This window comes from Antrostomus carolinensis, unplaced genomic scaffold (assembly GCF_000700745.2).
Source record: "Antrostomus carolinensis isolate BGI_N321 unplaced genomic scaffold, ASM70074v2 scaffold13221, whole genome shotgun sequence".
In the NCBI taxonomy this organism is placed as follows: domain Eukaryota; kingdom Metazoa; phylum Chordata; class Aves; order Caprimulgiformes; family Caprimulgidae; genus Antrostomus; species Antrostomus carolinensis.
Window position 1 is genome coordinate 88,772 of NW_010292081.1, and position 27,825 is coordinate 116,596.

The 27,825-nt window shown below is 35.0% G+C and overlaps 1 protein-coding gene across 1 annotated transcript in view; it reads right to left on the reverse strand.

Annotated features, from left to right (window-relative positions):
• Nucleotides 1-25,655, reverse strand: part of PHKB (phosphorylase kinase regulatory subunit beta) — a 78,755-nt gene extending 53,100 nt beyond the window's left edge. Inside the window, 8 exon segments of the mRNA XM_029087180.1 lie at nt 6,500-6,615; nt 9,619-9,699; nt 11,377-11,484; nt 14,652-14,751; nt 17,564-17,702; nt 19,470-19,559; nt 21,519-21,536; nt 25,601-25,655. Coding sequence (XP_028943013.1) covers nt 6,500-6,615; nt 9,619-9,699; nt 11,377-11,484; nt 14,652-14,751; nt 17,564-17,702; nt 19,470-19,559; nt 21,519-21,536; nt 25,601-25,655 — 707 coding nt within the window.
• Between the last annotated feature and the right edge of the window lie 2,170 nt (nt 25,656-27,825).

Here is a 27,825-nt window from a genome sequence, read left to right on the forward strand (position 1 = left end):
GACCTAGATGTAGAGCAACTAGAAATAATACAGAAGTCTACCTAATAAAACAAACACCTTTTACATTATCTTAGTCGATATGGTAAAACAAATTCAGAGCACCCAGTAAAACAAAGCCTAATGTAATTCTCCCATCTGTATTAATAGAACTAAAACATTAAATCAGGCCTTTGTCTCCAGTTAAATAGAGTGCCTCTGACACATGCATCTTTATCTCTCTCTGCTTCATTTCTATACAAACTACAACAGTGATTTATTGACTTCATTGACATCCCATGTGCTACCTGTAAATGACTGTCCTGGTTTTGAAGCTCCTCCTCCAGAATCAAGTGTAATCGTTTCCCTAACTGCCCATTCCTTCAGGTAGGAGCTCTGCTTTCCAAATAGCTTACAATTAATTTGAAATATTTTTATTAAAAAACCAACAATAAATGAGACAATAGAAAATACAACAGAATAACAGGAAAGTATAGACATCTACCTTGTTCTCTTTAAAAGTTAACAATTTTTTTAACATGCTAGCAAAAGATTGAAAAAGGAAAAAGCAGAATGAATCAGGCTGACGTGACAAAAGATTCAGAGTTAAAAAAGACCGTAAGGGTAAACAAAAGTGACAGAACATAGTACCAGGACATAGATCAACACTGCAGGAAGAAAAAGCCTCCAACCTAAGCAAGATAAAAATCAGTGGCAAGAACTGAAAGGTTCATCTTTCCAAAAAACCCTTCCCTATAAGTGAGAGGAAGTTGTTGACACTGTCCTCAGCTAACAAGCATTTAGATGCAGCTACCATGGGTTGTTTTTTTTTCAAACAGGGCACAATACACAAATTTGGAGAAAAAAAAAAAAATCATCAAACTAAACACACACAAAACAAAACAAAAACTCTCATAAACATCTACACTGCTATATATAGATGACTGAAAAACCGGAAGTTTTAAGAACTGGGAGAAGTCTGGAAAAAACAGAATATATAAATTAATTTAACAGTTTCTTTATTAGCACAGTAATTCCTTAAAATACTTTCTTAAAAAAAAAAAAAAGGGACAAAAAATGAGTTAGAAGTTTATATCCTTTTTTCCTCTAAAACTGACTATGCACTCAGCCAACCACACTTTCCTTTTTCTTGCCATCTTTCGTTTGGGGTAAAATTACACAGTACTGACAAACAAGGAATGAAAAACAAAACAAAACAAAACAAGGAAACAGTAAAATTAACAACAGTTAGGAATATGTACTTTCTGAACAAGACAGCTTTAGATACTTCGTTTATAAAAATAATTAATGAAGCAACACTGAGTTAGAAAAAGATATTTGGAAAATAATCACGAATAATCTCCAACTTCTGTGTAAGAGGAGTTGTGATAGTCTTGACTAAAAACTGCACTTTCGGTCCCCAAAAAAACTTAGAGCAACTGAACTGTCAGAAGACTGCAAACAGGGACTGTGCTTTAACCCTAATTCCTCTGTACTCCATGTAGCATTTCAGGATCAGAGCACACTTTTTACTTTACTGCAAATAAACTGATTTCTACTACTTATTCATGTAAAATATAACATTTCAAATGATTACCAATTAATCCATATTTTATAGATGGGAGCTGATTATGATTACACGGGAAATATTGAAAATAATGAAAAAAAAATTAACACAGAGTTATAGAATTTGTTTACTTCAAGTACTGTTTTACCTGGGTTGGTTTTAATATTAGAAGTACTTTAGACACTGCATTCAGACTCTATCATTCTCTTTAACTATTACCAACAGGTTTATAAACCTCCAGTTTGCTTTCTGAAACACTGCCAGAAATGGTACTCAGGAGATTTAATTCTAATTGGTTCAATAAGAGAAAGCTGATTAAGTTAAAGAAGTTCTGCTCTGAGCAGCCGCCATCAAACAGTGGTGAAATCCCTCAGTTTGGTGTCTTCTGCTTGATCAAAGCTTTTGGAACCGGAGAATGTGATGAAGGAATAAACTGAACTCAGAAGTGCTGTGAATATAATTATTTTTCTGGCTTTGTTTCAGATACCTAAACAAAAACATAACTGTTCTAACAATTGCTCTATTTTAATTATCACCTAGCAATGGATCAAACAAATTGGTGTGGTGACTCAGAACAGAACTTTTCATAGGAGTTACGTATTATTATCAAACTGCATATACAGAAAATGAAAATCCAAGAAATCCTGCCCACTGAAATCTATAAAACATGTTAAAACCTCATATTCTCCTTTTCCCTTTTAAATAACACTCCTAATACCAAGTCAGGTATTTTCAAAGCAGGAAAAAAGTTACTGACAGAAGGTAGAGGAGCAATAGTTGTTCAACAGCAACAACCGCTGGTATTCACATAATGTAGAACTACTCCCTATCTACGAAGTAGGATTTAAAAAAATTGAAGACAAATATAGATTCCTTCCTTGAAATCATTTCCATTTTACATACTCAGTCAATGTTTCTACAATAGGAATAAAACTTACTGTAACTGATCAGTATTTTTCTACGTCTAGTTATTCAAAGCCCCTGGAGACTTCAGTACTCTCACAAATATTACTTGGAAATGAAAATATAGATGTCTCAACATTAAAATACTCATTTCTTTCCCCACCATGTAATATTTCTTCACATTACAATGGTACACCAAGCATTCCCTTCACCATACACAAGTACTACTTAGATTACTAGAAGTTTTATGGGTAACTGACAGGAGGAAGTTACTTTTAAAAAAACCAGTTACTTTAAAAAAGTCTGAAAACAGCTGTGATATCAAGTATGTCTTCAAAAGACTGAACAATCACACAGCATAGCACACTTCAGAACTATGGTCGGACGTCGGAAGATACTTGTTTCATTCCTACTGATTAATACCTTCCTGTTGGGCAAATCAGAAAATAGATTTTATAAAAAACATTATCACAGAATCCCAGAATGGTGGGAGTTGGAAGGGACCTCAGGAGATCATCCAGTCCAACCCCCCTGCCAAAGCAGGTTCCCTACAGCAGGCTGCACAGGAAAGTGTCCAGGTGGGTTTGAACATCTCCAGAGATGGAGATTCCACAACCTCTCTGGGCAGCCTGTCCCAGGGCTCCAACACCCTTGCTTTATGCTCAAGTCTTTCTACGGAAAATACATTCTTCATACTCTATAATTTAATAAAGGAAAAAAATGGACTTTTTTAACAGCATGAATTAAAGGCAAAACATATTTTAATAAATATGTTCCTTCCTCCATTCAGCACCCCACTATGAACATGCTACGTTAACCTGCTGGACTCAATTCACAGAGAAAAAGATGCTTACTTGGAGATGACCCAAAAACAAAGCCTGACTCAAGTTCTCTTTAAATATTCCTCTGAAAATTTCACAGGATCATAAAGTCATTAGTTGGAAGGAACTCATCTAGTCCAACATGAAATCTCGAAGCCAGATATAACAGCCAAGACTGATTCAAGTAACTCATAGCTTCATCTAGATAAGTTTCAAAAATCTCCAAGGATGGAGATTCCGTAACTTCTTTTGAGTATCCTGCGCTGGTGCTTCACTGCACTTCAAGTGAAAAGGTTTCTTCTTAATGTCCATACTGAACCTCCCGAGGTGCACTCTGCCTTACTGCAGCTGCTGATTATTGTTAACTGTCACAGATTACCAAGAGCAGTCTTGCAATCATAACACGATGGGTAGTGTTTGACCTCCATCCACTTATGGGGCAGGGGAAACATAGAAATTATACTTCCAGTTTGATAAAAAAGCATTAGTAAATTCACTTCAACATCATTCATAATTCCAGTAACTTTTAATTCTTAGATTTACCCTCTCAGTAAAATACCTGAGGACAAATACTAACATTTGCATATTCTTAGCAACTGCTAATCAAAACAGACCTTAAAGCATATACATCCTTAATGCTCCTCCCATTCACAGTTTCTTGGCTCCATCCAAGTACTGTGCAGTTCAACTGGAACATCAAACACCACAAAGGACATTTAAAAAAAAAATAAATCAACAAAACAAAAAACAATTCCACAACAATAATAATAATTTCATAATTAAGCAAAACAAGGTAGAACAAGGAAGGACAGCACTATAGCAATATGATACCTACACTACAGAGAAGAGCAAGATCAAGGCTCTGCAGTCTTAGATTCAGAACATGAAGATACTGTACTTCAGCAACTTATTCTCACGGTACGTATGGAGATGTCAAAGACATTTTGCAGAGGTACTCAGCAGAAGCCTGGAGAACAGCTTGATCAAATGGTTACAGGATAAATTAATTTTTCAGAAGTTCAGCTGTATGGGAAGGGGATCACGCTATAATAAAAGCTGTTGCAAATCTTGCCTTTGAACCAGTTAAACACATCAATTTGCATACATGAATGAAGACCTGGTCTACAGAGTGTTTCGCTATTTATCATTTATTACAAGCATTCTGAACTGTACTAAAATAGAATACCAAGACTGTGTAAAGACTTAAAACACCTCCATCTTCTAACATAGGACATAATTTGCAGTTATTATTCATGGACGTCATATCATATAATATCTTCTTTAAAAAGAAAGCCTCTTTTAATAAAAGACAAGAATTAACTTCTAATTCTGAAAGCAAACACACACTGTAAGTGGATTTACAGTGAGTTTTAAGGGCCAGGAGTACAGCATACTTAATACTGAAACTAAAGTGACTGGTTTGGAGTCCATAACCACTGAAGACAGACACACCTCATTCCTCACTAGCCCTGATTAGTCATATTCACTTGCATTTAAAAAAAAAATAAATTTAGAGCTCTCTCGGGTAGATACACTACAACAGGAGTATAACAAAGTCTAGAGGATATTTTAGTCTAACCAGGGCTTTCCTCAATAATATAGAATCATGGAATGGTTTGGGTTGGAAGGGACCTAAAAGATCATCTAGTTCCAACGCCTCTGCCGTCAGCAGGGACACCTTCCACTAGACCAGGTTGCTTAAAGCCTCATCCAGCCTGGCCTTGAACACTTCCAGGGAGGGGGCGTCTTTGATGCATGTTCTTCTTCCATTTTTTCTGATTTATGAGAACGAGGGAAATGGTTTAGTGGCTTCCTACAGTGAAGCACAGTATCAACAGGCACACAAGCAAAGATAAATAGGGGCAATACCTGTTTCTGATGACCAAAGTCTACTTCTTAAATTAGGACTAAGCTCTGTATCTCCTTTTGTACCAGCTTAACAATCTGTTAGATTGGCTCAATCTATCTCATAAAACTTCACCCTTAGAAAACCCAAACTATAAATGTCAGTCTAGATTAAAACAAAACAACAAGCCCATTTTCATCTGGTTAAAAAATGTCCAGTTTTCCCAGGAGGAAATTCACACACTGAATAACCAGAATGCTGCAAACAACAGGAGACACAGGAATTTCAGTGTTCCTTTCACAAATCTGTACAAGGTGAGATATGGAAGGAAATACGTAATGCTCTAAGTGAATATTCATGTAGTCTGGTATTTGACAACTTTACAGACATAGGAGCAAGGAAAAAACCCAACAAACCAATAAAGCAGATTATATAATAACAACTTGTAGATTTCAGTTCTCATACTGGTACTAGAGCTCTACAAAAGCCCTGAAAAAAACAAATAAACTAAGTGTTTTGCTGCAGTGACATGTAACTATATCTATAGCTTAAAATACATGCCTGTACGTGAACTAAGAAAAATTGTTTCATTCTGATATGGGAACACAGATTCATTTGGCAACATCAAAGACTGGAAGAAACACATGTATTATTTGCAAGCCTATGATAATTATGATGATCAACGATACTTTAAAAATCCAAGCTATAGTCATTTTTATGACAAATAAAACCTCAGAAGTCAAGAAGTGAAGAAAACAGTAATGCTAGAAAAAATAAATTGTCAGATTACAGATTTGATCCTTCAAGAGAGGGAGCACATAAGCAATTCCAGTGAAGTGAAATGGACCACTCCAATATAGAAGTGTTAAGAACACTCCTAACTGACTCAGGGGACAGGAGTCAGAACACCCAGTTACTTGTAGCATCTGAAGAACCTGGAAACAAACTTGTGCACTAGGCTATCCTCCACAGTGCCCAGCATCTTCCTCCCAGCATGGTGGAGATAAGAAAATCTAGACTCATGATTCAACTACTTCTTAAATCAGGATATTCCTAAAGATTTTCGTGAATCCAATCTACTGCACATGCCTCAAGAGTCTAAACTGTGCTAAACACAATTTTCAGAATTATATGCGTGCAGCTGCACATAATTATTGGAATTTGAATACTCAAATAGCTAAGCATCTATGTGGTTATTTCAGCATGCATATGATGATGAAATTATGCTTCACGTTTTCCCAAAATACATCTCTCAGTCTTTAGAGAACCTTAATTTAGTTCAAACAGTATTTTAATGCATTATTATTTTTAACTCACACCATGAATTCTTTTTATTCATATCACATTTACTTGCTTTGACTGAAAGAGCTACATTTGCTCACCTACCTCGAATGCAGCTCTGGACTTCCATTGTTGTATTTACTTCCTCTTTCCCAGACACCAAAATCTGGTACACGATAGGATCTTTCCACACAAAACACCAGATTTTGAATGAAGGACACCTACAGGAAAGAAAGAAAGAAAGAAAATTGACTGAAGGAAAATGAAAGCATATTTTTTTCTGTTCATTTTTTCAAAAAGATAAAGTTGTTTTTCCTCAGACATCATAATTGTGCCTTCCATCTTTTTTTTCCTTTTCTTTCCCCAACTACTTCTTGGATCAACATGTTTCAGCTGAATACTAAGGTATAAGGGTATTTTAAGGTATTTAAGGGGACTTATTTAAGCAGATACTTTTTCCTCATTGACCCTGTTTTTAAAAGAGATATCTGGAGTTGCTCAATTGTACAAAAGTTAAATTGATGATAAATTTTACAGTTCACTTCAAAGAGTCCAGAGATTAGAATTTACAGGAAACCTGACCACAAACACAAGATTTACATTGGTTCATCCACCAAAGCAAGGATTTCATCCCCTGCCATCCAAATTCTTCTACGGGTTTCTATGGGAAAAGAGAATACTGCAATGGCTATAAACACAACCACACTGGGGAACGACAGAGGAGGATCCACTTTACAACAGTCAAGTAATTTTTTTTTTAATGAGCTTTGAGATAAAAACCAAGTTTTTTAACAAAAGGTATTTGCTTCCATTTTAATTTGCCTGCATACCTCTGTTTTGTCCTCTCTCTCCATTTTTCTTTAAATCTTAAAAAAAGTTTCTACTTCAGATACACTCTCTATGCTAATACCAGTCCACCAGAATTATGTGTAATTCTATACTTACTTGGCTCTCTATATACTCCATGTCTCTGCTAAAATTTCACTCTGAGGTGCTCACGTACAATTATCTGCACACTACATCTTTACATAGCTAGTACTTTCAAGGAAACAGACTGTCCCAGTCTTTAGATGTGCCTGGTATTATTCAGCCCTGGAATTTAGCATTTGGTTGTATTGAAATGAACTTTCTCTGAATTAAGCTAGAACACACAGTGATTAAGAGTGTGGATTCTCCTATTTCTATCATTAACTGAAATTTTGATGCATTACCTAAATGAAGAAGAAAAGAGCACCACATAGAAACAGATAACCTTAATTTCTACCACTGATGATGTTCAGAAAACAAGAAAAAATGGTCAAATATAGATATTTCATGTGACTAACTAAGGGTTTACAAATAGCAGATTTACAGAAAAAAGGCAGCAGATAACTGGTTGCAAACCAAAATCTTCAGAGAGCAATCATTCATATCATGGGCACGTAAATGCTATAACCAAGTAAATGCTAAAGCGCTTACAGAAATGGATTGTGTGTGTTAAGCTTATTATCCAGAAGTCAAGTATGTGGAGAGTAAGGTATAATAAAGAATACACATGCAGCATGGATGACTGCAAATACTAGTGTTACTCTGTTTTATGTGTAGATAACTGCTCTCAAATTCATTCACTTGCCCAATCATATACAGTTCTCCTTGTTATGGATGCAAAGATGCAATTAAATTAATTTTTCAACTGCAAACAAATGCAACTAGAGGGTAATCCACTGACAGCTGCCACGCCTGACATCAAGCAGCCTAGTATACAATGATTGCCTCCTAAACCAAGAGTTTTGTGTACAAACATATTCATGCAGACAGCTTGCCAAATATCAGCCATCTGCCAGCACCTTCCACTGTGCTAGCACTGGTTTAAAACCCTCTCTACGAAAAGAAAGAGACTAAATGCATCATGCAATGATATCACTGCAAAGAAATACCCAACTTGATGTTTGGGTAGCAGACTGCCACATCCACAGTGCTGCCAGTGCCACTATGCTGAATATTATCTACGCACACAGGAGAACTTGGAAATACCATAATTATGTGGCATTAATAAGATCTGAAGCTATAGATCGACTAATAGAATGTACAGGTCTGTGGTAAGATAATTGCAGCATAAATCTCCATAGTCCACAGGTTTCCAGGGTACAGTTGTAATGAAACCTACATCCTGACATTGAATTGGAGAATATCCACTGACTGGAGAGTCACATGCATTTTTTCTGCAGATTCTGTAATTAAATGCAAACATCTGGAGGATAATATAAATTATAAGTCAAGCTAAGTAAATACATAATTATATAAATCTGCCTCCTCACAGACATAAAGGGAATTCAGAGAAAATAATATAGACCTATCATATGATCTAAATAAGAGAGAAAGGAGACAAGCTGCATCACTTAGTTTTCTCATTATGTAAAGAAAAAACATTAATGAAGATGTACATTTTAGAAATATAATGCAAATACTCTATTACTGGAAAAATCTACCTTTTTTAAAATGGTAGTACTATAAATGCATTTAAGCTTTTTAAGGCTATATAGCAGTGACTATTAAACAGACCAGAGTAAATTTAAACAAACCCAGATTAAGGAAATTGGGAAAAAAAAAAATCTGTGCTTTCTGTTCCTGTCTCAAAACATAACCTCATATTAGAGCAGGACAGCAGGTTGTCCTGACATGATGTGTCCTCAAGCCAAGGCCATGGTGGCTATAATTATCTTATTTACAGAACAGTTAAAAATATTACAGACATCTCTTACCATGATATAAAATTGTTTTCTTTTCAAATAAAAATACAGCAAAACTTCTTAACACATAGGTTGATGTGTATTTTAAAAAAGTCCTTCACCTTTCCAGAAAATAAATCCTATTATTTATTTTACTGAAATTCCACTGGACAGCATGCACTGATTGACAGTTTGAAATAGGGTGAAAAGTGAGAACTTAATTACCAGTTAACTGTCCTAACTGAGCTTTTAATTCTTGACCTCATACCTTTCAGAAAGAGCAGGAAACTATAGAAGTTTTTCATGTCACATAACATTCACTCTTTGCATATCTAACCCTTTACTAGCTATTAATTTTTCACTACTCATTCATTCCACTTCTCTTATGTCCATTAGAAGCAGAGATATCTGCAGTGTATTTACAGAACAATATTTTTAGAGTTGGTAATTAAATAAAACCAAGGAAAGACTCAACTTAGTAAAGCATGTGTTTTAACACTGGAAATCAATTTGTACCTCATCTGTGTTGTAGATAATCTGCAGCCCCGAAGAGATCATCTCAACCAAATACAGGAGAAATAACGACACGGCATTTATCTGAAGTAATTAAAGACAGAAAGGAAACTGTAATTGACTTTGTTTGTTGGAGTCAAATAAATAAACAAGGTAAATGGGATATTACTAATAAAGACAGTCCCACTATAACACAGTTTTGGTTCTTCAAAAATACTATCCTAATCTACCAATATCCTAGATGTAATGCTGTGGAAACAATCAATAGGAAGAAATGCCACAAACAAGCATTGTCCCCTAAAACTTCTTCTGCAATATCATTTTTTAAATGAAGACAGAAGTATAATTACAACATTCAGTGTGATTATGTGAAAAAATTTTGTAGCTATGCATAGCATTTATTATTAACAAAAGAGCATCATGTCAATTTATTAATGAATCAAAGAAAATTGCTTTTGTTACATAGAATTACATTATAATTGAGAATTTGTACAACTTCAAAAGAGAAAGTAAGTTTATCACAATAACTTGCTTCAATGAGCTATAAACCACAATCTCAGTATAAGAAATTTAGAGAGCACATCTAGAAAAAAAAAATGGATTCTTATCTGAAACATAGCAGATTAAGAATATGGCTCAAATTCTAAAAATTATCAGATTTAAAGACCACTGACTCCAGTTTCTTAATACAATCTGAAAAGCACCAAGTGCAGCAATAACAGCAGACCAGCTACATAGTATATTCCATTCTTCCCAACTAAACGACCTCAGTTTCTCCGTTTTCGTGAAAACCCTCTATTTTTTGAGATTTGCTGATGTGCATTCATGTTTATGGGAAGGGTTGAGTTCCCACAAAAACCAGAGACTTTAAACTATCATACAGTGCTCCCTAGGCCCAAAATGATTGTCTCCTCCTGCAGATAAAAGATATGCTTGTTCAGGAAGCTTCACATCAAAGTCCAAAATTCGAACTTACGATAACCCCACAAATCATTTTTCTCAGAACACCCATTTCCCGAATCCAACATATTTACTACATAAACTATTTAACTGACTTTGTCAGCCTACTGTCGCTTCTGAATAATTTCACTAGCAATTTCTGAACTAAAAACAGTAGACAAAGCTGTGGAATGCAAAAGAACAAGGTCATGAATGCAAAAAAGGGTCTGAAGGCAAAAAGAAGAAAGAAAAAAAAAAAGAGTAAATCAACACTTTGGAAAATGAAAGACAATAAAACAATCAACTATGCAATCAATCTGACTAGGAACCACTACAGAAAATAGGGAACCGACAGTTTGTAACTTGACAAAGCTGTTGACTGTATATTACGTCTTTACTATGAAGAAAAATTGCTCAGACTTACAGAAAATTAAGCTGGGAACATTCATAAAAAATACTAAATGTAAGATTACACAAAATCTTTCATTTTACTGACTACTTCAACTTTTTTGCCAGGATTATTTATTGACAGCCATCTGTTGGTCTCAAAAATAAGCAATTTTATAAACAACCATCCACCTCCACAAATCCCACAGTTATTTCAGTACCTTCTGACCAAAACATACCACTGAGCTATATTTCAAAACAGTCTGTCTTTTTCACCAAAAGATGCAGAAAGTATCTCAGTGTTATGGAGTACAATGCACCTAACACAAATCTAAACAAACTGAGACAGCTGCACCATGAAAGAATGGAGGCAACAATAATATTATTTAAAATCATCCAAACTTTCTTTTACACACACACAGACGCATATTTTACCTGAAGGTGACCATATTCCTTATGGGAGAAGACCTCATCTCCAGTGTGCGCACTGAAAACAGAATGAAGACATCCAGATGGCTTGGGGTCTTGCTTAAATTGCTGAACCTAAAGGTGAATTAAAGACAAAACAAAATCAAAGTCAATAATTTCACTATGCTTGGTAACCGCAAATTCACACCTAGGTATTTCAAAATTTCTTGATACGACCACTGTGTAAAACTTATAAACAACAGTTCCTGAAACTTATCAGAAACTATTTCATACATATTTAAAGTATACATAAGAATACAAATATTCAACTCATCTACCTAATCTCTTTGGGTCTAGTAGGAAAAAAACCTGTAATAGCTACTGATAGTTCAGTCACTTCCATCTTCTGGACAAACACCACCTTATTTTACTGGAGCTGAAATCTTAGCAGAAAGCATGTCAGAGCATATGACACCCACCTTGAATTCACAGATCTGAAATGTACATGCAGAATTCTGATCCATAAGCTCTCAGCTGGTTCACCACCTTTCCCTAGCAGAGTACCACAAATTCCAGCTACTCTCTCTCATATATGGGGCAACTCCCCTCCTCACCTTTCTGGACTGTCCTAAAGAGCCTGTATCCATCCATCACAGTGCTCCAGTCACTTGAGCTATCCTGCCATGCTACTGTGATCGACCCCATGAGATCACAGCCCTGGAGCTGCACACATACTTCCAATTCCTCCTTTTTGTTCCCCATGCTGCATGCATTAGTGTACAGGCATTTCTGAGAGGCACCCAAGCATGCTGATTTCCCAAAAAGGCTATGAGAGCTTTCTTCTGCATAATGCTGTCCCATAGGAACCTCCTTATTTCCACAGGTACACTTGGGACAATTCCACTTCAGTTAATGTCATGTGCCTTCTGTTCACATCACCCCACACCCTTTGCTTGCCTACCCTATCACCACTTCCTCATCTGATTGTTGAGCACCCTCTCTCCCTCAAAAGATTGTTGAGCACTCTTCCTTGTTTAAAGATCTTACTGGAGTGCAAGAGCCCAAAACTTACATTGGGAACAATAGTTTTAATATTTTTTATGAATCATGATCCATACAATTTAATAATTATTGTTGTACCAGTTGAAAAGAAAATAATACTATTAATCACAATAATAATTCTTAAGCATTCTAGGTTATCAACCTACAAAAGTGTTCAGAAATTGCCATATGCAAATCATGCAACAAATAAAAAGCTGCAAGAGCTAAGAACATATAGTATAAAAGAGTACGTGGGAAAACAACAATTTATTTTGGTGAGCACAGTTTGTGACATTCAGATGTGCAGTGAAATGTTTACACACACTGGAAGGCAAAGCTGATAGCTTAAAACGAAAACATAGAGACTATAGATAGGAAGAATAGTACTCCAGATTAAAATCACTCCATTCATAGACACTATCATTGGACCTCAGAGTGAGTCTCTATGATACAGACTCTCTTATGATGGAGATGGAATGCAGTAAGATGAATTATTAATACAAGAGGTTAACAACAAAGGGGTGAAATAAAAACTACAATGGATTTACAGTAGTTTTCATTTCTTTTTTGTCACAAAATACAACATCTGCTACCTTATAAAACCATTTGAGAAAACAATCTGGACTGTCAGAGAGTTGCCCATAGGGCAGAGAAAGGAAATCAAATTCACAAAGAAAAGAATTAATGCAATGAAAGAAGATCCTTCTCCATAATTCATCAAGTCATGCTATGCTCTACAACAGTTTTCAAATTTTCTAAACGCTATTGCCACTATCACATTGGGTCCACATTTCACAGTATCTTCAACACTGATCTTAACTTTGTGGGATATTTCTCCACCAAGAAATCATACATAGCATACAGCATGTGCCCCCGAAGCATGAAAGTGAATACTACTTTGTGGAGTTATCCTGTCTAATCCATTAACACATTCAACACATTTTAGGTCATAACTCACATGTTCATTAGCAATAGAACATAACATCTGCAATTTTTGTCACAAGCAGCATCATCTGTTCAGGTAATGCCTCAGCATTTGGGCACATATAATTCATATTCTTAAAAAAATACCCTCCTTCTACATGAGGCCAGCACATACAGAGTCCCTCAGAATAAAGTCCAGTTTGACTTACCAAGACTGCTTATTACTACACTGGAGGAAGAGAGAAGCATTTATAGTAATCAAGGCAAAAACTGACAACCACTGTGTTAGCAGTGACACCTGTGTTAACTTAATGCTCATTATTTATATCTGCACTGATCATCCTCAAAACAAATGACTGCATGTCAAAGAGAAACACAAAAGTTCAAACATAACAAAATCAATTTAGGTCAAGATTATTTAAACATAGAAGACCAAAAAAAGCCAAACTGAGAAAAAAATACCATGTCAGCATAAATACAACTGGCAATACACCCAATTTGCTTCTTCTTATTCTTATTATTATTACTGATATCATATGTCTACAGACTTTACATTTCAGTTTGCATGTTTAGAAGTGATGGAAGCTACAGGGTAATGTGAGAATTATTTTTAGTAATACAGTTAAAAGTCAGTGACATTAAACTTAAAATAATCACATGGAATATAGATATTTAACCACTTGTAGAATTACTGCTAACCACTATGGAAAATTAATCACCTACATCTAAATTTTTATAAGGAGGAGCCCTGAATAGTCAAGAACATTCAGGTTATACTCACAAGAGGATCACAGGCTGAATATATCAACTATATTATATAACAAAAGTATATTACCCTGTTTCCTTACTCATTTTGGATTGCTGCCCTTCTGAATTTACATCATTAAGTCAAAGAACACTGGAAAGTAGCTGCTAAAGCAAAATAATCAAAACGATCACCTAGATAAGGAGAACGACTGCAAATGAATTAGCAGCACTAAGAAACTCTCTGGCATTAGCTGAAAGAAATTCTATGTCTTGCAATTTAAGCATTAAAAAAGACATAAAAAACCTCCCAATTATTAACAGTCTAATGTTTAAATGGGATAAATAATTGCAAAGGAACACAAAGAAGTTTCAAGTATGCCCAGCAGTTTACTTCACAAAATGCTGATGGTTTTTTATACCCTAAAACAATGCTGCGACCAGATAATAATGAAGCAGCTCATCTTAGCTGGGCCACACAGTAACACTGCATCCCCCTTTTGAATTTTATCTGTATTTAGAAGTTAGTTTTCACAGTTTAATTAATCCCTTAGAATTAAGTGAGTGCTTGTGTCCACAATACAATGTTTTACCTTATCGGCCTGACGCATGTAGCAGTAGAGAATTCCTCTCATACATTTTATAGCAGAATGCTCCAGTTCATGAGTCCTTCCCTTGTCATCATCAATACGCCTGGGAAAGAGAGATAACTCATAAAACAAATTGGAAATGCATTAGGGGGGAAAAAGAAAAGGGACACATCAGTGCTTCGGAATATTAACTATTTAACTAACACTGTAGTGGTGCCTACATTCATATCAAAAAATTTATAGCCTACCCATCCTTCCTTACTAAAAAAAAACAAACATAAGTTTTTTTAGTTTAAGTTACAACTTACACAGACATTCTTATTTCAAAATCTAAAAAGAAAAAGAAAAATTGCTGATATTGTAACATTGCAAGCCGCTGTTCTGTGTTCCTTGAGATCTAAAGCACAAAGGCAATTTCTCTTTAACTCTACACAATATCTGTCATTCATAATCAAGTACTCACTGTCCTGATGATGTTGATAAAATATACCTGTGCATACAAGAGTCTGAAAGTTACCCAGTCCAAGTGTCCAGAAATATGTTTCAAGATACCTTAGGATCTTTATACTGTCAAATCAAACACCACTCACAATTACTATATTACCAAATGCATATTAAAAACAATGCCAAATCCCAAGTTATTTTAACTATAAGAAATAGTTTGTGTGAAAACAATATATTTTGGATCACTGCGTTCATGTGTTCTCTCTTTTCCGGCTCCCAATTTTTGATTGAGCTTTTCAAGAAAAAAATGTTTTCTTACATATGTGTAACTTACACCAACATGCCTCTGATACAAATATGTAAAACAGCATCATGTGCTCACTGCTATTTCTCCATCCACTTTACAGCTGTTACTAATTTGATTACAGGTAAGTGGATGATAACTACACTGCAAACAAAGCATATCCTTTTCCATTACACTTCACATATGACTAGTTTATGCTGAGGTTCTGCTGCCCACACTGAAAATTGGGAAGGTACTGATAACTTCAAAAATCATACACATCCAAAAATCACGCTATGTAAATAATAAACTTAGATACAAGAAATGTACTTGCTTTCGATTATAAAGTTCAAACAACAGCGGGAAAAGCAACCCCACAAGAAATAAAACCAGACAATACAAAGTTAATGTTAAGAATTTTTGAGCAGTAGGATGTATTCTCAAGTTTATCATAAATCCAAAGAACAGTAAGAAGCACATGTAAGAGCTCTGAAGTTTCCATGTTACAACATTTTTCCTCTATTCACAACAGCAATGTCCGATTTCCTAACATGCTCTCAAGAAAGGTAGCTTTTATGAAAGCCAACAGCAGCACTGGCACGAGTCAAGCCCTGTAATCTGCACAGGGCAGATAACGCAGCTTTCCACGGGCCTTGCAGCTTGGCTCATTCCAGATTTTAGCCATTCACTTAATTTCAATCATCAACCTTTGCCCATCAAAGAAAATTAATTGTGCAGCACCTGTTCGGAGAGTAACTGGAAGTAACACAAACTGTTTATCTTGCTACTTTGCCCTTCCTTCAAACTGCCACAAATTTCATATATCATCTTCTATGATCCTATATATTGGAAATTAAAGACTGAATAACTTGGGCAACATTATGCCATGCTCTCTTCTACAAGCTGCTGAAAATTCAAAACAATCACCACTGCCCCTTCTATTCTTCCTTCTATTTTTTCTTTTTTTTTGTTGTTTAAAAATGCTTTTATTTCACCAACAGAAAGAGTAATTAAAAGGAAGATGCAAAGATTTCAGTATAAGAAATTAAAGTAATAATTACACATTTTTAATGTTAATTTCCTTATAATTTTTGCTAGTTTCTCAAATTTTGAAACCCATTAGATTTCAGGCACAACATCTCCAGAAATAAACACAGATCTCTCCATGTCTTCTTTTCAAAAAGCATCATTTTGTAACATTTCCTAGAAGTCAATTTTAATAACTGTTTTTTCAGATTGGTGTCAGATATAGAATCTAAAACAATAAATGGAGACAAAAAAGAAGCTCAAAACTCTTTAGCTAAGTAAATCGTCTTTACTTCAACGGGAGCTCCCCATATTATTGTAGCCCTTCTTATGTAAAATACACTAGAATTTTGTCCAAGAATGTGATCACTACCTCAGTACAATAAATTAATTACTAAAAATAGTAAATTATTCAATATTAACACACCATCTTTTTTCTTAAATACACTGCATCTGAGTTATCATCACCTCTTTCTGTGTTTTCCTGGGTGGGAAGGGTAGCAAGGTTGGAAACAACGATACTAAACCTCAGAAAGCAATTTCCATAGTTATTTGTTCTAAAGCAGAGGGAATTATGAATCAATTATTATGGGAGATAACTCACCCATAGTTCTTAAGTTCATAGCACATCACACAAATTCCTAAGCTACTTCTCTAACAAGTCAACAGTGGAAATGGAAAATAAGAGGAGCTAACAACCGAGACTGCCCGGCCTCTGAACCTAGTGAAGAAGACAGTCGCTATTATTACTCAAATATACATTTCTCAGCATTCAAGGACTCATTCTCCTGTGAGTACCCGGATTGTTATTACCCACAACAAACCTGCTTCTTCTGCTCTGAACTCTCTGCTACATTTAAAGAGAGCAGTACTCCTTGAGTACAGTTTGCCACAATAACTTTTAATAGCACATTAATTTCTCTGTTTCAGAACACTGGTACCCATTAAATTATATGAAAACACGTTTACTTATCAAAACTAGAGTGACATTTTTTAACCTTGTAGCTACATAAATATTTTTTATTGAGATTTAGAAACATGTATCACCCCTATGGGTTTATTAAAAAACTATTTTTGATACAGCTTTGTTTTTTAAAACATCCCCAGGGTACTGCAAAACAGTACGTAACATGGCAGAGATGTGAGTTTAGAACATACTCACCTGTAAGCGAGGGCTAATGCCCAGGCACATGCAGCACAGTAAAGACTGTCGTGTACTTTTGCCTTGCGGTTATCCCCATATGTCTTCGTAGGAAACAGACCTGTGGTTGGGCTTTGATGAACCAGCAACGTTGATTTAACTGGAAAAGGAAAAAAGATAAAATGGTATTAACAACACATCTTTCTTCCAGTTTCTACATAGATTTTCAGGAATAAATCAAGATCTGAACAACCTGTTAGAGCATGCACAACATAACAGAAGTGGAAAAAAGGTAAGGAGAGATACATAAAATTTTGTCACGTTGGCTAGGATTATTTAACTCAGTAACTTGACATAAAAATAGAATAAGACAGGAATTTTCAAGTTGTCAAAACTGAATTAGAAAAAATACTAAACATTATTTTCATTCTTTTTGTACTTTAAGATTCTGCATTTAGTCAATTGTTGTCCTAAAATTGTAGAACCACCAGTGTGCTACAAGATTGAAATTGGGCTTAATGTCCTTGAACATGACTCTTACAACAATAATCTGTCCATTATAAAAAGAAGAAAGCAGGTTTTTTCCAGATTTTTATCAAGGATCAGTTTTTTTAAAGCCTCTTTATTTTCTATGTATTAGAAATTAAGTATTTTAAATTAAAATTACAGGGGTTTACGGCTTCTTGCATTATATTCTTCAGTGACTTAATACTAGAACTTTGATAAAACGTTACCTAAAAAAGTCAATACAGATTATTCTAAAATGAAGTATAAATTCAGTAGTAAATTTTTACTGAAGCAGCAGACTGCTTGCAACATAAGTGTCCAACAGCAATAAATAGCAAGCACCAACGCAGGTTTGCTGCTGCCAAGTGTTAAGAGAAAATTGGCCAGTCATCTCCTCTGTAAGAAAGATAAAAGCAATGCACCTACAGAAAGCAACACATCTATGGATAGACCAGACACAACTCACAGATTTCACTTCAAAAGGATTCTGCATGAGGTGAGTCTCATCCCATATTTTTAGAACCATTCTATACCCTTGCCTGACTAAAACGTAAAATTTTAAGCAGTCATTTGCACAGCCTCTAAAAATCCTCATTTTGGAATACAGGCAGGACTTCACTATAACACAAACCCCCCAACACCCAAAACAATCTTCTTTAATGTGTATGGTTTTTTGCTTAAAATGACCTCATCATGAAAAGAAAAACACTAAAGTTGGTTTAAAATATATTAGCAAACAGATATAAATTTAGCAAAAAAATTAGAGCATCATTAGTAACACAAAAAAAAACCAACTTATCACTGATCATCTGTCAAACTGTTGTAAGTAGTACAGAAAGCTTTTTTCCATTTAAATTTTTCCTCAGCTGTATCTGGCTAATGTCACCATACTAGGCTACCACGTTAACCAAAATAACTCTACAGTCTTAGAGCTGGACTGGGTTACCAGTACATTTTCATTTTCAGTAAGAAGTGTAAATCAGCCCTCCAGTTTTTGCACCTTTCAAACTCCCAGCAGAAATTTAGGAAACTATCTTCGAGTAGGAATTATATAGCAATGATACCTGGATTAGTTCAAGCATCAAAAACTGTAAGCTGATTACCTTTACCCCTCTCCATCCAAGACCATAAGGTGCAACTCAATCTACTCTAACATCTGACAAATGCAGATGATAATTATGAATACTATTTACAGGTCATGATTTTTCAAGCTATGTATGAAATATCCAAATACATGCACTATATTATCACAGGAATCTTAGGAGGCATTGTAATGACAGAACCCTTTACCTCTTAGAAAAAAGAAATCCTAATTAAAGACTGCAGATATTTTAAGACAAAGCTAATTACTGTCATAACCATAACTAAGTATTTCAGTTACACTGAAAATCTTTAATGGTAGGAACAATTATTAACTTACCAATTCTGTAGTAATGATCCAATTTATCCCACAGGCTTCCCCCCTCTGGTTTTAGAAGATTAATACTTTTAAGTGGTTCATAAATTGAACCTAAAAAAAAAAGAAGAGAAAAATATAAAATCAGGATCAGAGTTAGTTTCATAATTCTACTATTCTTAAAAATAGCTCCAATATGGTTTTTTCATGTTTGTTATACAAAAGCACAATTTATTGAATTTCAATTCAAACACAAAAAAAGTTGTAATTTCTCTAATCTTAGAGAACACAAGATTTTTATACACGTTTTCTACAGTACCTGTCCACACAAGACCTGCATCTGGATCTCCAGTGCCTTGTAGCTATGGAGCTACAGCAAATGCTACGTAAACGTACAGTTTAATCCTTGAACATAGCCTATTAAATGCTAAGAATTTTCTAGGAACATTTTCTTAGGAATTAATATGCTACTGACAGAATTCCTTAAGATATGTAGATAAACAGAAGGAAGAGGGACAAAAGTAGACCAAATTTAACTACTACTTTCCTACCAAAGCTACCACACCTGCCTTCTAAAATGGTGAACATGTACAACACTACTAATGTTTTACCTATCCTAACCTTGTTTTCACCTACCACACAAGAAGCCTGGTTAATTACACGTCTCAAACCAAAAAAAGTTTGCTTGTTTTCACATACTACCAAAGCTTGAATAACCTATCCAACAGATAAAGCCCCCAAATTACCTACATTCCAGAGAAATACAGTGCTGTCAAACCCACACCTTTCCTTCTGAGCATCTCACATACTGCTTCCCTATTTGCACCTGAAAAGTCCCTTTTCCTGATACCTGTAATGAGCTATCTATTCGAAAGATGATTTCTTAAAAATTACTGGGGTAAACCATTTATAATTTCTCATTTAAGAGTAACATACTGCTCTCCTTCCATAATCACTTTGGCTTTATTCAGTGTTCTGGATGGCGAGATCTCCCACGGAGCCACTTGACACCAGGAAGAATAAGAATTTCCCATTTCCGGACTGCACAGTGTCCTTCTGAAAAGCTCGGAGAAATTAATTGCCAGGGAAGCCCAGCCAGCCAAGCAGTCCTGGCAGGATGCAGCAGAGAGCTCCTATTCAAGTTGCCTCTTTCACACTCCCAGCACATATCCGAGCATTAGACAGGAGATTGTCCACAGACAGGACTCTCATCCAAACTAAATTACGTGTGTGGAGTGGTGACAGAAGCTTTATTAATCAAGTCCTGTGGTGGGGAGACTGGAAAATGTTTCTTGCCCCTCAAGAACTCAAACCTTACCCCCCAAATTAACATCACTTTTGCTTTGCAACCCTAGTAGTCAAATAAAATTAAAAATCCACACCCCCTTGAGCAGGCTCCTAGGGGTCTGTTGTGCACAGATTCTCTGGTGAAGTTTACCAACACATCTGAGCTTGAAAGGGAAGCCCAGAGAGCCCAATTTATTTGAGTTGCCTAAAAAAACTATGGTAAAAGCATGAAATTGTTCAGTAATGGATAATAAAAACTTGTAATATATCACACCTTTTGTATCTTTTGTTTAAAAATCAACATTCTGAACCAATTTAAAACAATTTTTCAAAGCAATTTTATTTTACTACTTCTTTTTCCTAGGAATCCCTGTCCATCAGAAAATTCGTAATTTATATTGTTATACTATTAATTCAGTTATCTTGCAAACACACACAATACAGTGACCTGCAGTAACTGTAATTTTACAAGGTGATTCACTGACAGTAAGATAGAACACACATAGGAAAAAATCTTCAGTAAGTCATTTGTTGCATAAAAAGTGGCAAATTTATCAGAAGTATTCACCTACTAGGTTTTCAAAGGCAAAATAAAGATTCTAACTGTTAGATTTGTTAACTGTGTAACACATACATAGCATGCTGTCCTTTGTGTGTGAAATAGGTTCAGAATGTCGGTTTCTTGCAGACTTTCACAGTACTGCACAGTTGAGTATTCACAGGCACACACACAAGGGCACAAGCCAGAAGTTTCTAAAATAAAATTGTTCTAATTTATATACTTACCAGACAATCTGTGACCCTCTGTGGCCAACAGAGAAACAAAACAAAGTTATCGTGAACAAAAAGCATACTCTTCTACTGCAGAGCATTCAAAGATTTCAAATTTGTACAGAAAGACAACTGAACAGAATAAAGACCATGAAAATGTCAAAGCACCACCATCTAAAAATTATAAACACATTTTTTAAAAGCCAGAGCAGACTGTTGATGAAATGAAAAGTTGAAATTAATTCAAATTTGAAGAAAATTGACAAGTTTTATGCCTTGAAAGTATTCCTTAAAATTACTCCTACTACAAGTAGGAGAATTGTTTAAAGGAACACCCAAAATCAAAGTTTAGTATCTATGGTTTATATTTTCCTTGGGTGTCTACAGCATTCTGGTGAACAAATCCTGTGGTAAATGTTTCATTAGTATCACAATCTAATCAAAAGCAAGAAACAGATAGGACAAACATGAAGCCAGCTGTTCCTTCCATGTGGTTTTGTAGTGAGATCATAACCCAGGGGAAGCTACTTTTAGCATAGCTGAAAAAAGCCCATCTATATTCTTTTCCAAAATCTATTTAATAGTTCATTTCAGCAAGACAAAAACCTGCCATAGAAAGCTATTTTCTGAAAAAATAACAGCAGCAAGACTGCAACACTTAAACATAAAAAAATGACATATCCAAACAGTACCCTGGAGTTCTCAGTCTGTATCTTAGTATTCAGAACAAATAGAACGAGGACATTAATTTCAAATACTATTTTTGTTAAACATCTCATTTCCTTGTAACCATACAAGGTTAGTGAGTTTTATTTTAGGTAAATAAAAAGATATGCTAGAAAGGAATATAAAAAAATATTTTGTTGATTTACTATTTTTTCTGGTGTATACTAGTGTACCAATCCTACACAAAATTTAAATAGGGTACATGGTAGTTCAGATTTTCTTCCACAAAGAATGAAGCATGTCTATTATTTCCATACATCAGCAGTGCATTGCTGCAAGTCAGTAACTACTTCAAAATCATTTAAAAAACCACACACATAGGAAAATCAAAGCGTTGCTTCCTGCATTAATATATTTAATGTCTGAAAAGAGAACACTCAAAATGTTTACTCCAAGTCTAATTAAAACCCTGTTTGTCTTCATATAGTGCACTGACTAAATACACTATATCCATATTTTGAATGAAAATGAATCCCCTTTCAGTTCCTATGACTTACAGGTTCCACAATAATGTGGTTTCACCATTCTTCAAGTTGAAGAATTACTAAAAGGGATAGTAACTTCCTTTCAAAGTATTAAAGAACAGGAAGAAACAGCCCAATAACTGATAACAAAGACATCAATTACTAGCGTAGAACTAAAGTAATGAACAGAAAAGATATTTCTGAAACTATAAGAATATAAGAACATGGAAACTATAAGAAAACACTACCCAGCAGATGAAACTCAATGTACAACAATTCCAGGAAAAAATTACAACTTAATTATCTCTTCTAAGCAGAATACAAAACTAAAGGAAATTAAGCTAAGTTCTCTGAGGTAAGCTATTAGTAGTTTAAATACTTATGTATATACAACCTCTGGAGGCTGAGAATATTATGTTGTCCTGATGTTAAAGTACTTTCCCATCCACTTCATTTTTATTCCAGTTTTACTTGAGATTAGCATTAATTGCTCTTCAGGGAAGAGCTATAAACTGCCTAGATATTTAGATTTAAAAGCTATGGCTGACATTTTGAAACCCTCCTCCCAAATTAGAATATACAGAAGCTTTGAACAACCACTTATCCTTGAAGATGGCAGCAGTTGCAGGTATTTAACAAAAATAGGAATCAGAATGGAATTCTGGACCTAGCCTATGGATAAAGATTTGCATATTTCAACAAGGATAGACAGTTCAAATTTTTCAAGGTACAGAATTTAAAAAAAAAAACAAACAACCACACACCTCCCTGAAGTTTAATCCCAAACAAATGGAAGCAACATGACAAGAATTCTATTTCCAACATTTCACATGCCAGAAGAACAAAATAAAATGTTTACTTGCATAACTAAATCAGCACAGACCAAAAAGCTGAGAATACCAGATTTCTGTCTAGATTCTATAAAAATAAACTGACCACAGTCTTTTAAATGTGATACCAGTTCTGGATGTAATCCAACACTTGAGACACGAACAAGTTCTGGATTCAGATCACAGTAACTTTCATTACCCAATACTAGTATGGGCAATAACATCTTATTAAAAAGTCATTGGGACCAAAGATGATTTTATTTTTTCACTCAGTAAAGTTAAAGAAATTATATCATATGAACAAACAATATCCTCTCAACATCAAATTTCCTTTCCCTTGAGAGCTCTCCTGCAATCTCTCCTGAGCTCAGACTTAATACAGCACTGGAGAGAAACACTGTTGGACAACAATGCAGTTTATTCTAATAGTTGTCTGCCATGAAATACACCTGCTTTTAAGTCCAAACCCATGTAATTGAGCAAAGTGATATCAGAAAATAATTTTCAGAAGCACTTCCATTAGAAGGAATATTCATTTCTCACATATCTGATTCCATGAACTTAACACATACCAATTGTGTTGTGGCTGGTGGGGGTTATTAATCACTACACACAGGAGGAAACTATGATCTCATAGCTGACCCTGCTTTGAGCAAGAGGCTGGAGTAGGTGACCTCCTGACATCCCTTCCAAACTGAACTGTTCTACAATTCAATTAAAACATGGTCAGGAAACCCAGGAGAGGGGCTCAGGGAGGAAGAAGAAAATGGTATTAAGGTGTTCCTCTATCTGAAAAAACATTAGGAGTAAAGACAAAGTGTTACTAGTTTGAGTGATGACAACACCACAGATAAAAATTAGTAAAATCTTATAATAGTTTCCTTTAAACAGTTTTAAAGTGACAAAAGTTTTCAGCTATCATTTATTAAGAAAAATCAGTTGTTAAGACTCTGCATATAGTTCAATCAGACTCTCATGGAAAAAGAAAAAACAGGTACCAAGTTATTTTGTCCTTTCTCTATTTCTTAATAATCTGAAGTGATTTCTCTCTGCAGTGTATTATACTTAATGGAAAATACTGATTTCAGGATTTACAGTAACTAACAACACACAGAAATAAAACAGACCATCATGCCAGTACACAAGAGCTTCATATAACCAAAATACACTAAAATGCCAACGTCTGCCACACATACAAGGCAGGAAACCATTCAGGATATTCAAGGCAGTCATTGCTATTTCTGAGAACTCAAAACAGTAGCTCTTAACACTACTAAAATTGTTTATTTTGCTTCATAAAAACAGAAACATCAACTATCAATATAATAATTAGGAAAGAGTAATTTTTTTATTACAGTGTCAACACTTCCCATGTCCTGTGACACTAAGAGAGGCAAACCAGAAATGCCACAGGCAGAGCAGGGTAGTTCACGTAACTCAGCTGTGGCGAGAGACAACTGACATCCCCTTACCTGGCCACCCACTAGCACTTGTATTGCTTCTGCATTTTAACACAGGCTAAACAAGAGTCCTACACAGATTCCCCCAGATCAGCTAAATTCACATGGGGATATATTTGTTCCAGTCAAACTCTTCAAAATACACTGAGCTAAATCAGTAATGGTCTTGACAACTTCTGTTGTACCCAAAGAGAAGCTGTGCCAGGGGCTTTATTTGGCTTCCACTTGATTTCCGAAAGTCAAGCTTTGGAACAATGACTGTTTTACCAGAAATTTTACTTGTTTTCTCTACACCAGTCACATTGGGGTTTTTTAAGGAGCTAATTCTAAACACCGTTTTTAGTGCACCTTTCATATGACCATCATCTTAAAAGAGAAATTCCAGTTCAGAGATTGTTACAGAGAGATACTTAAAAGAACACAAAACATAAACAAAATAGGAAGATCTGAACAGTAGATTTCAATCTAAGTAGATTCCAATTTTCAGAAATTTTCACTGAAAGAGCTCAGATTATTAACTTCTACTGTACAGTGCTAAAAAAACACCAGCACAAAACACTGCATGAAACACAGTTAAATAGCCACAAACAAAACAAAACACAGAACGGGACACTTACCAAATTTTAAAAAAGCATGTGCAGAGGAGGTTCTGTCATCATCCCAATTGGCCATTTCAAATTGGTGCAGCTAATCACAAACGTCTCAGGCTAAGCTACAGTAATTTTCAAAACTGTTTAGTAGATGTTAAAGGCAACCAGCATTAAATTAAGTGAAAGCAATGTTAGTGGAGTTATTAACATGACAGAGTGCACAGCACGAAGGGTAGTAAAGTTTCACTACATTTTATGTTTCCCTCTTCTACCCTAAAAATTGGGTTTATTTTCCTTTTCCTGCCATAAAACTTAGCTGAGTAAAATGCCAGTCTACACAAAGTCCATCTTCTGGTCATTAGATGGTAGCTTTGTTATTCAACAGGAAATTAACTAATGTCAAAAGGTGCTGAATACAATTTATTTTATATATTTCAAGATCAAATAAAAATACTTATTTAACTAATGCATATAAAAGTGTTAAGTTATAGTAAGCACAGGGAGCTAAAATTCTGCTTATGTATAGTGATGCTTTTATCCCACGTGGAATTTACACGAGCACGTTTCTCGCAGTCATATATATTGCTTATGGTACTGAGTATCTCAGTTATTTGAAATAGAACAGCTTCCAATTTGGAATATAAAATAAGAAAATACTGTTTCTAAATATGATGCCAAGTTTTTCCAAATCTTCAAAGAGTTTATGTTTTTAAAGTAACCAAAATTTCAGGGATTGCAAACCGGCCAACTACTGAATACCTTTATCATCTGCTCCTCATTGTTAATTATCACAGTAGCAGCAAATAAAACAGTATTTTATTGCTCAAGGAAGGGAAACAAAAAATTCTCAATAAGATTTGGTTTTACTGGCAAAAATGCAAATCATAATTTAATATACATAAACATGAAGATATGGATTACCTCTTAAAGGATAGGGTCTTAAGTGATACTTTGCTGTCAGCTATAAAACATGAACCACTCACGTGTTTCATGCACATGTGTCTGTACTCCATGTTTACTACATCTTCCTCCAAGCATCACAATAAAAAAAACCGAAACCAAACAGTACTATTTGTAAACTGGAACTCTGGAGGCAGACCTCAGCCAATTGAGAATATAGGGGAATTTCATCCACTTTCAATTCCTGTATCAACCATGTCTCTTTCTGACAGTGCCAGAAAGGAAGTATAAAAGCTCTGAGACTACACAAGTTTCAACATACTTACAAAGATGCAGGAGTAAATTTAAGAAGCAAGACCATGATTTTCATTTTTAGATAAGAATGCTACCTGATAATACATAAAATTTGATTTTTAAATCAACTCTTGATTAAGAAAAGTATTTCAACTAAAATAACTTTTATTTCTTGAGTAAGTAAATCTCTTCACTTACTATATAAATGAAAAAATCTCTATAAACAGAAAAAGAAGGAAGCGAACTACAATAATAATCTGTCATTGTCACAGAACACACTTTCTTATACATTTAACAAAAAAGTGGAAGGCAGCAGCAGTTAAGAAAAACTCAAGCATTTAAAATCATCCAAATGCTTTCTGCAGTCACGGGGCCTGACTCTGGATGGGAATCCCAAAGTTAGCACGCTGCCTTGTCACTCAGGATGCACATGCTCCAAACATGCGGGTTCCAGACTTTATTTTGTAAATCAACTTTCAGATAACAGTACCGTGTAATCATAATTGACCACAAAGAAACAAGTCAGTTACTGGACAGTCTTAATCATGGTATTTTGCAAATTAATACTATACATAAGTAGAATTTTAAAAGCCATATGAATCAGACCAGTCTTTAATCAATCAATTCTCCTGAGAGCCCTCATAAAGCCCTGTCTTCTCACACTGTCTGATCAGTCCTTACCACAGCAGAGCCAATTAAATATGCAAATAAGGAAATAATGATAGAGTTTTACAAGCACGTATACATAAGCAACACAGCGATCATTTGGAAAACTATTTCCATAAGAACATTAACAATTAAAGCCCTACTAAGGCTATATTTTACTTCAAAATATAATTAAAAATTCGAGTATTTTGAACTTTGGAAATTGAAGCCAACTCGGTAAACATCACCCTTTCATTTAGGCCGGAATGTAGCTGTCACGCAGTCCAACTTTGGAACAAGAAATTCTCACGTTAAAAAGAATTTTCTAAGGGAAAAAACCTGGCAAAAAGTGGTACTTTTGTGTAAACACTTCAGCTGTCCGACAGCTTTACACAACCGCACGCAGCAACACC